The following is an 11,308-nucleotide window of genomic DNA, read 5'->3' as shown; positions in this document are numbered from 1 at the left end:
CAGAAGAATCTCATTTAAAATAACTTTACGGCCTTGGCTAGAGTGGCTCAGTGGATTGAGTGCCGGCTTGTGAAGCAAAGGGTTTCTGGTTCGATTCCCAGTCAGGGCACATGCCTGGGTTATGGGTCCCCAGTAGAGGGCATGAGGGAAGCAACTACACATTGATGTTTCTCTCCTCTTTCTCCGTCTCTTCCTCTCTCTCTAAAACTAAATAAATAAAATCTTTAAAAAATAATCTTACAAATGTGCATATTTTGCTATAAATACAATTATTATACCTAAAATATTATAGTATAATCCTACCCACTTACTGATGGACACTTAAGATACTTACAGAATTTGCCACTCTATGCTACAATAAATATCAAGGTATGTTTTTTGCCTCACAATTTTTTAATATGTCAGCAGAAAAAAATCTAGAAAACTATCAAAGGTTGTGTTAATTTCTGTGCATATTTTGAAATTGAAATGGAACAAGTTAAAAGTACCCCATTTTTCTTCTACCACCATATTTCAGCAAGTTTTAAAATTTTTGCCCATGACATAAGTGCAGAATAACACCTCTTTGTTATTTTAACTTATATTTTAATTAGTAGAGCTGCCGTAACAAATTTCCACAAAATGGGTAGGTAGCTTAAAACAACCATAACAAAAATTCTCTCACAGTTCTAGAGGCCAAGAGTTCAAAAATTAATATCATTGGGTGGAAATCAATGTTTCAGCAGGGCCACATTCCCTCCAGAGGCTCAAGAGGAGAATCTGTTTTGGGTGACTGCTTAGCATTCCTTGGCTCATCACCACAACATTACATTCTTTGAGGTTAAGATTTCAAATTTCTCTCTGCTCTGTCTTCACATTGGTTTTTACCTCTGTATGTGTAAGTCAAATCTCCCTCTGCTTTCCTCTTATAAGGATTGCATTTAGGGTCAACCTGAGTAATACTGGATTATCATCCCATCCCAATACCCTTAATATCTGCAAAGACTTTGCTATATAAAATAACATGCACCATTTTCAGGGGTTAGGATTGAATGCCTTTTGAGGGATATCTCTTTCAGTTTGCCTCAGAGAACATGATTACATGTTTACTGATTTTAGGTACTTCATTTTCTGTGAACTGCTACTTTATGCTTTTTACCAGCCATTAAATTTAGTTGTGTTTATCTACTTTCATTGTAAAAAAAAAAAGTATAACCAAGAGGAAAAGGGAAATATATTTGGCTTTTTTGCACCTATACTGAACATTTTTTGTGTCATGTCATCCATATGTCAGTCTTCCCCTTTGTCACCACTTGGATTTCATATATATGCCTTTACCACCTATAATTAGTGAAATCTTCACAAAATAAACTCCTGGTAGATTTCTGATTTACTTTCTTGAAATGTGTGATTTCTGTAAAATTTATTTGAATAAGAGAAGCAATGTGAGCTACAGTTGCGTTTTTTCTCCTAGTTTCTAGACTGCTGATCCAACACCACTTTTGCATAATACAGCTTACCCCATACTTAGCATATAAGAAAACCCATATATTTTATTTTTTGTTGCACCAATACAATAGTGTTTCATTAAACTGTTTCTATTAAACAAGACTTATAATTTACATAGTTTGATAATCTGCTAGAACTCATCCTCTAAAATTATTATTACTCATAAAAGTCAATGTTATCTTTCCTACTAATATTTCTAGATGAATTTCAGAATCATTTTGTTATTTTCAGAAAAGAAAAGAAAAGAAAACCCTCATGTTAGTTTTCTTCGTATTGCATTAATGAGTTTATGTTTGGGAAACAGTATTACTCACAATGCACATTTCCTGTCCCAAATCAGGGCATATGAGCATTAAATAATTTTTTATTAAAAATCTTATTAAAGGATTTTGTGTCTTAAGAAACTTTAATGTCTTCTTCATACAGGTTTTATGCATGTCACCATATTTATTACTAAGCATTTAATTTTAAGTAGCTATTGTGGTTGTTTTTGGATAAAGGAAAGTTATGTGTTGTCATTTACTAACTGTGTAGCCAATACCTTTATTGAATTCTCTTTTTGTTTTTCAGATTATTTATATCTTCACAGTATACAATGATGAAACCTGAAAATATAGCTCTTATTTCTTACTCTTTCTGATCTAACCCCATAGGCTAAGAGCAACAGTTCAATGGAAAATAATGAGTGCTAATTGGCATCTTTATTTTGTTCTTGACTATAATAAATATTCTTTTAGAGATTCACCACTAAATATGCACATTTTTCACATATACATATAGAACACTTTTTATATTAAAACACACACTCACATATTCACACCAGTATATAAAATGAAATAATACTCAAAACATACTATGCAACAGACTCTGACTGCTGTCAACAAGCACTGAGCAACCAGTCGAATAGTAAACCACCTTATATGCAGTACTAGTATGTACTGGCTTCATATCAGTTCTATGGAGACAGTTATGGAAATATTAACTTTCTACCAGACATGGGTGTTTAGTTGTTATCATTTTAAATTTTTGGTCTGATAGTTTTCCTTATTCGTTATATCAATATGAAAATCTGTCTTTACTCTGCGGAAAAATGTCCATGATGCACTGATAGACTACAATCAGTGATATTCTATTAGTGAATTTGCTTCACTAGAAATTAAATTTTTTCTTTGAGGGCTCTCCTTGTCTGTCTTTTATTTTCTAGTAAAACTCCAATGCAGTACATGCAGTGTTTTCAAGCTTCTTTTCTCTGCCTGTGTGATTTTTTCCCAGTAACATGTAATCTATTAAACATTGAAAAGGATCTTCATACTTAGGATCAGGAGAAATCATACATTTAATTATGTTTAAAGAATAATACTCAAATCTGAGAAAAATATGAATAGTTTTTACAAAATATCTTATTTTTGGCATGAAGTAAATCTTCAGTCCTCTGATATTTTCCAATCTTTAGAAAGACACTAAAAATACTGTGTGTTCTCTACTGATAAATGTGATAGACTAAAAGCACTCTTCAGATTTTATAGGGTATCTTTGAAATGTGTACTACAGAAACATCCCAATATTATTGCATGGTTTATCCAGCTCCTCAGCACATTTTCATATGTCCTTGTTTTCTATAGGGTTGCCTTAGTAACTCTCTAACTAAAGTAATTTTCTGCAGTTTTCTCCAAATACTACTTATGTAATTGCTCAATTTAGTTATCGCAGTGGAGGAAGGAAATAATCTAACTCAAACTTTGTTTGCTTCTGATTCCAACAGTTTGGAGACCAAAAACCTTCAAGTGAAAACAGCTAGCTAAAGGTGTCAGTTATATTAAAACAGCAATCACATGCAATACTATAGAGGGATGATGGATATAATTTAATTTCTTTTATTATTCCAGGGAAGGATACACTGATTAAATTTAGTCTTCATAAAATAAAGTATGCATGTTACGATTTAAAGGTAACTACTTATCAAATTAGAAAGGAAAACATGCCTTCTAAAGCAAATAAAAGGGAAAAGGGAAACAAACACCCAACCAATCCAATAGAAATGTAGGAAGAAACACAAGTTGATACAAGCCTAGTAATTAGGATATAACCTACATACTCAAGAAGTGCAATACGTTTCATTTCAAGTTGTATATAATTGGAATTAATTTCTCTGTAAATTACATAAGTTTCTGTCCGCAATATTTTTCTCAGATTAGCAACTAAATTCTAGCATGTCAGAATGCATGAGAATTGGTGATATGGACCTCCATTGTCAACATCAAAGTATCCAACGACACATATAAAGTACTTAGCATGGTGCGTGGCACCAAGTGAAAGTTAGCTATTTTCTCTCTCTTGAGTTCTGAGGCAATAGTGAAAATTGCATTAGCTATCTCTTTAGTAACTCCTGTGGTGGGTGTGATGACAGTGGTTTGCTGAGTACTGTCCTGTGTTTTTGTGGAGGAGAACTCAAGCAGTTAGCTTAACATGATCTTTGAAAGTGTGGGTAAAGGAGAAAGTGGGACATTGTTACTATTTATGTGCATTAATTGTTCATCAACCTGATATATTGATTTCAGATTTCTACTTTACTATTAATAAACCTGTATGGTGGGTGTATATGTTAGTTTTAATGTTTAAAGTACTTTCACTATACATTTTAAAACACACTGTACTTAGGAGAAAGAACTCAGTCTATAGTCAGACAAAAGTATCTGAATAGAGTGTCACTAGCACTAGTAATTCTGGTCCCACATGTCTGTGTGCCTCTGTTTCTCCTGTAAAATAGTGACAGAGACATACTGTTAGGTTCTCCAAGAAGCGGTCATCCTGAGACCATTTAGCATGCACAAATTTTATTAGAGAAAATGCCAATGAGAAGCAATGGGGAGCAAGTTGGGGGATGTTGGAAGCACCATCAGATCATGACACACTTAAAGTTGATGACTTTAAGTTGATTCTGGGTTAAGCTGATGTTGCTATCAACTTAACCCAGAATATAAGATTATTGTTTTATGAGCATAATGTGATACAAATGCTTATACCTGGTTATATCCCCCATTTCTTGGAAATGATTATACTGCTATTGCTGATGATAATATGTTTTGAAAGCTCTTATTGAGTACTGTGGTCTTAGTAATTTACATATAGTTTCTAATTTTTCAGACAAGGTGGAGAAATTATGACTAGAGGAGAAAATAAGTAAATTTTCTAACGTCATGAAACTGGTGTCAGAGCCTGCATTGTTATCAAGGGCTGTCTGAATATGAAGATTTTGCTTGGTGTGTTACATCACCCTTCCCTTGTTGGCATGTTTAGAAAGTCACTAAGTCATAAAAATTACCAGAACTCATGTATTAAACCAAAACCTTGTCGAATCTAGGGCACCTCTGAAAAAATGTTCACCTGAATGTTACTGGAAATATTGGGACATTCCAAACTGTTTATTCCTTTCATAAATAAAACACTTAAGGTTTTTAAAAAATTACTTCTAAAATACTTAGGAGAAATTAAACATTTTTTTTTAACACGGTATCTTCTCACATGCAACATCTAGAGAGACTGAACATTTTGGCCAATTTTGCAGTCAGTGTGCAGACAATAAGAATGGCTCTTCTGTGTTTTGTTGCCCTCTTAAACCTTCCCTTAATAGGTTATGCCATCTGATGGGCAATTTGGCTTTGCACCATTTTGCTTGTCATGTTATTTCCCTAATATTAAGTAGCTGAGACTAGAATAGGACTCATAAAGGTCCCTTTTTTAAAAACTTTCCATAACAGGTATGCCCTCCTTCATCTTGCCTTACAAACTCACTGGGGACAATACAACAACAAAATGCAAGGGACTACTCCCACCAAAACAAAGAGTGAAGTATATTTTCCAGAAAGCAAAACACTGTGTATGTATGTAAATATATGTACTATCAATAACATTCCCTATGAAACTCTAGCCAGGAGGAAAACATGACATACTTTTTAAATAAACTGCCTTTTTTTGATAGGCCCTCCACACTTGACTTTGAATAATCCCATTACAACACTGAATTTAACTAGCATGGTTTGAAAGATGTGAAAATACAGTTCCCCTGTTGTGTCATGTCCTCAGTAATGTCTGATGACACCTCCTGATGTCATGTCCACACTTAGCAGACTTTATACCTGGTGAAATAGCTGTTCATTGATTTAGGAATACACTCTTTTTGTAGCTCTTACACAACAGTCTCTTAGTTTTGCATGGGATGTGTCTCTTATGGGCACAATAGTACATTTTAAATGATCTTATTTTGGGAATTCAGGGTCACTTTTAATTCCTGAATTTTACAGTTCAGTATGAATAGCATCACTAAATGGTACAAAAGAATTACATGGTATTTTTAGTACAAAGTAAATATTTGTCTTCTGGAAAACAGACAGTTCATCTTGTTAAAATAATGAATAAAATTGAAATTAACCCTAAAATCTTCAAAACAGGAGAAACTGCTTCAATTTAAACTAATCCAGAATAAATGGACCTAGTTAACTTGCTCTTGTAAAAATAAAACCTCTTTACTACAATTTATTTTTAGACATTCATTTACATTTTCTAACAAAAAAACGTTCATACTACATGGTGTTTGTGGGAAAAAAAACCCTTCATGTACCATATGTAGAATTTGACACCTAAGTAACCTTTTACTGGTCCAAATGGTTTTTAGATATTAAGTGCCACTTCAATAGTGCCACTTTAGCACTATTTTTTTTTAATTAGTCTATGTAAACTGCACTTTACCTATTGCTCTGAAGTCAGACACACAGCTTTATTAATGAATCAGGAAATGACTTCCAAGTTGAAAGCACTCTGTTCTATCTACTATCAAAGCCCTAGAGAATACCCTTTCAGAATACTATTGGATTGATTTTTGGCATGTCTTATCTAAAAATAAATGGTACATTCACAACTGCACATTTTGAATCCAGCTTCCTTTTTTATTCATGAAAATACACACTGAAAATTACTTCCCTCCAATTACTCTTAATTTTTGTTAAATCCTCACAGAAAGATTTACTTTTTTGTTCCAGTTGACTTTGTCTCCACATAAGCATAAACATAAATTTTTGTTTCAAAGAGAGCAACTGAAGAAAAAAAAAACATAACCAATGGTTTTGGGCAAGTAATGTTACACGTTGTATAACAACTGTTAACAGCTGTTTCTAATATATGCTGCTGGAACAAAACTACATTGATATTATATTATCAACCTGTTCTTCTACCCCCTCCAAACAATTATAAGATTCTTGGAAGCTTGGTTTTTACAGAACTAAACCCTCGTAGATGTTAACACTGAGCATTTTTGCTAGTTATTGCATAGTTGTAAGTTCACACGAGGGAGTTTTAAATTCAAACTTTTTAGCTAACTGATGTTTCCAGAATTTTAGTAGACTTTAATAATTTCGAGAGTCTCTCAAAAAGTCTTTATGGGTTAACACGTGGTCTTTTCCCACGGGTTGTATGCTTCTCTTCCTCTTTTTCTCCTCCTTCTTCTTCCTCTTCCTCTTCTTCATCATCACTATCCTCATCATCTGGATAATCCACTAATCTCATTATGGTACTACTAATTGGGCTATCTGTTTCATTAGCAGCACCAACAGAATGGGGAAAAGTAAATTTATAGTCACCAGAAGATTTCCTTTTGCAAAGATTTACCTTGTCTTCATTTTCTTTTGTTTTTTTAATGTCCATAAATTTATCATGAGCATCTTGAAGATCATATTCCAGTGGTGGCATTCTTCCTTCTCCTTCCTCTATATTTCCTTTAAAACAGACTTCTTTCTCCTCCAAGACTTTGGTGCTTCTGAAACACAGTTTACTATTTGCCATAGAATTCAAATGCTTCCGTACTTGACTTTTTCGGTTTTTCTCTTGTTCATGTTTAAACTTCAAACCTTTGAATGTCTGAACATATTCAATCCCTTCAAGTTTTTTGTAAAACTTTTCAACTATATGCGCAATGAGAGACTTTATATTTTCCACTCTTATGTATTCAAACAGTGAAAGGACAGCTGAATTCAACATATTGTACCGAGTTCCATTATCCAGAAGAACATTTACAACCGGCTCAAAAAGGTTTCCCTTGATGATGTACCTATTGTAAGTTTCATCTTTAAGGCCAATCATGCTTCTCATGAGGCGAAGAGCACATAAGACCAGGAAAGTGTGCCTTGATCTCATTAAGATCAAGACATTTCTTAATAAGTCTTTTCTCAAAATATACTGTTTAATGTAATATGTGTGATTTTGCACACAAAATGTGAGCATCTCCAAAATTAAGCTAAGCAGATGTGCTGTTTGGTAATTATTGAAGCAATTTTTGTTGTTTTCGTCAGCTCCAAATATATGACTCTCTTCAAATATATCTCCTGAAGTAGCGGCCAAAAGTGGTGCTATGAAGTTATGCATACATCGTTTATAGAAAAAATTCAGAAATTTACTTCTTTCACACTTAGGTGTTATTAACATATTGTCTGGATCAAGTAGATAACGAAGAAGTTCCATTATAAGAAAAGCACCTGCTAGCTCAGGATCAGTATCACAGGTCATTTGTTTAATTACTAAATTAATGAGAAGGTTGCCTCCTTCATTCTGCCGGTCTTCTTCTATTATGAATTCGCGGATCATGGATGGACTATGCTCCACTAGGTAAGAAAGTATGTCAGTAGCAACTGACCTTATTTGCAAATCATCCAGGCTCATTACAGTTTTAAGAGTAGGAAGAATTCCCATTTGTGTCAATGTTGTGAATAGTGCATCCTTGCTTTGAGGCTTTAACAACCGAGTGAATGTACAGAATTCTTTGCAAAATAGTATCAGTTCATGTCGTTTATCATTATTAGTAGACTTTGCCTTTAACTGTGTGAAAACTTGAGGCAAAACATGGTCATCTCTCTGCAGCATGTGGACTATCTCCAACTTGTTGAGGAATATAAAAGTTTTAAGAGCAGAGAGACAATTCTCGTCCACCACAACTGATGCAGACAAAAGGATGTCTTGAATATACTGTACCCTGTATGTTTGGTGTATTTTTTGCCTAAGTTTCAAGGCTGTTATAGGTACAACTTCCTTAAACTTTGCATTTTGGGTCAAGAATTCTCGATGCCGTTTTGGCTCAGGCAAAGCAGGGTCATATTCAAGGCATCCCACCACAATCATGATACACTCATCAGAAAACATGATCCGAAGCAGAGACATCTTGTTGAGGAATAAAATTCCTTTAATAATTGTGTGCAAGTGGTATAAGCCTTCAGTGTATCCTGCCTTCTCACAAGAGTAGAATAGCTGCAGTAGTTTTTTAACATAGTTATCATTTTCCAAGATCAAGGCCACCTTTCTCTTACTGTCAGATGAAGAGAACGCTGAGATAACAAAGGTAGCAATTTTTTCAAGTTCACCGAGTTCACAGTTAGGCAGGCCATCCCTATTATCAGTTTTTAGTGTTTCCTCAGAGGTTCCTGCATCATTCAAGAGGTCCTGTGTAATACTGACTAAAGAGTCTTTACCTTGAATGCGGCAAATGACTTCCCAGATTTCCTGACAACCTGCTGCGTCTTGGAAACTCAGCGCCATTCCATGGTTCTCGGCTTCAGACCAAACAATTAAGGTGTCCTTTGGTTTCTGATAGGGTGTGTCTGGCAATATCTTCGACTCCAGGAGTAGTGAGCCGCTGGACTCTGAAGTAACTAATAGAGACACGCCCTCGGATTGCTTGTCAACTGAGGTGACATACCCTGTGCCTTGATTCTGCCACTGCATGTGGTCATTCACGGCATAAAGTTTTACAGGGTGACTCTGTTTGTTCGCCATGGCGACCTCGGAGTCTTTACCTCAGCACTGCTCTCCACGAGGGCCTCGTTACAGGAACGCTTGGTATCGGCGGTAGCTGTTGCTGTTGTAGCTGCTACGGAGGCCGATGTGACTGGCACGGAGAGTTGCAGAAGATGGCGGCTTCCAGTCAGGATCACGTGGACGCTGGCCGCTCCGGGGGTTAGTAGCGTTTCCCAGAGTCCTGCTACATCTCACTTCATTTTATAGCTCCCCGTACTCTTTCTTGATATGAGCTTCAAAATGGAGACTCTTAGCCTGCTCACGGCTGTGTAGGAAAGCCTAGGTTACGGCAGGATTCGACTCAAAAGGAACATTCTGTACGTAATAATGTGAGTTGCCATGGAGCTTGCAAATGGAGGTTTAGGAATTCGAGCCAAGAGCATTGTTCTTCCTAAGATATATTTTGTCTCCCGGAAACATTTTCATTCATCAGGTATCAGGGGGTGGACACTTAGGATCTTAGACAAAAGAAAGCTTAATCATTTATGTTGATGTCCTTATCAAGTCAGCACCTGACATGCTATGTTAAAAGGCTCCCGTCCCCCATCCCAAAAGAAGCAACAGCAAGTGACCTGTGAACTATTAGCAATAGAGATCTGTAGTTGGGTCTTGTGCATAAGGCTTCACCTAAACCCTTATCACTTACTTACTTATCCATCCTTGGGTGAGGGAGGGACTTGGAAACTTTGCTCTGTTCAGCTCACTCTGAAGCTCTCTTTTAGAGAAAATGGGGGAAATTTTTCTCAATTTTTTTTGTAATCTATAACTACACTCCTCATTCTTAGGAAAGGAGTGGGCCAGCAGGAAATAGTTGAAATTAACTGAGTGACTACTGAACATCACAGATCAATTGTTTTATTTCTTAATAAATATAGTAAAAATAACAGCCACAACAACTAGGCAATAATACTTGAGTGCTCATTATCATCTTAAAGAAAAGTAATATTATAATTGATCAAATATACTTCAGTGCTTATATGTTCAACACTGTGACAAGAACTTTTATATCTATTTTTAGTTAATTTTTATAATAACCTAGTGATATAGGAGTATTAAACATCCTTTTAATGTCAGGAAACAAATTTAAAGAAGTTAAAATTAATCACCAAAGGTCACACTGCTAATAAGTTGAAAAACTGATTTGAACATATCTTTTTGATTCCAGAATTGGTTTTTTCAGCCACTGAACTATGCTATCTCCTTCTTTTCTTGGCCTTCATTACACTTTATTTCACATTCCTTCTATCTCTATAATTTGTAATCAACATAAAATTATCAAGAGAAGATGAAAGTCACGCACTTCCTCCTTTAGATCCACATCTGTGTGTAGCCAACCAAAAAATAGAAGCTTGTATATGGCAACTCTGTTAAATATAATTTTAATAGTAACCAAGTTGATTTTTGATGTAGCAGCAAGTTCTGCAGTTTTCTTTAAAATTTTTCCCCAAAACATTAACCCTATTATTACAAGAGAAAAACTTGACAATTGGGTCACATCAAGCACATTTGAACTTGAAGAGAGGCCTATTTGTAACAATCACTTCATTTTACATAGCATTGGAGGTGTGTGGCAATTCTTCACTAGACACAGAAAAACTCTTTCCCACACCTCTCTTGCAGTGTAGCCTCCAGAAAGTTGTAGCACAGGAAAATTCCCTGGGACAGGATAGCTGGGGCCCTTGGGAATTGAATGCAAATGACAATCATTTCATAAGAAAATTCAAATCAATGCCAGGATCATCTGGTTTAGAAACATTTGCAAATTATAAATAATACTTAGACATAAGGATTAACAAATAACTATTACAAAAATTAATATATGTACTAGTTTAAAACCCTTGTCTAGTTTCAACAGGAGAGAATATGCAAATATGTAATAGCAATAATGACATGCATGCTAGTGCCCAATTTTTCCCTCTGCTGTGGTTATATTAAAATTTCTGTCAGAATCAATTTTAATACTTGTCAATTGTCTGAATCTACT

At 35.1% G+C, this 11,308-nt stretch overlaps 1 protein-coding gene across 1 annotated transcript; it reads right to left on the bottom strand.

Moving 5' to 3' along the window:
* Window positions 1-6,918: 6,918 nt before the first annotated feature.
* On the bottom strand, window positions 6,919-9,303 carry PPP4R3C (protein phosphatase 4 regulatory subunit 3C). The gene has a single exon (XM_024569816.2). It carries the CDS (start codon window positions 9,301-9,303, stop codon window positions 6,919-6,921), a length of 2,385 nt encoding a protein of 794 aa, XP_024425584.2.
* Between the last annotated feature and the right edge of the window lie 2,005 nt (window positions 9,304-11,308).

The sequence above is a fragment of the Desmodus rotundus genome, chromosome X (assembly GCF_022682495.2).
Source record: "Desmodus rotundus isolate HL8 chromosome X, HLdesRot8A.1, whole genome shotgun sequence".
NCBI classification, from domain to species: Eukaryota; Metazoa; Chordata; class Mammalia; order Chiroptera; family Phyllostomidae; genus Desmodus; species Desmodus rotundus.
The sequence above is the reverse complement of the archived record's forward strand: the minus strand, read 5'-3'. Positions and strand labels throughout refer to the sequence as shown.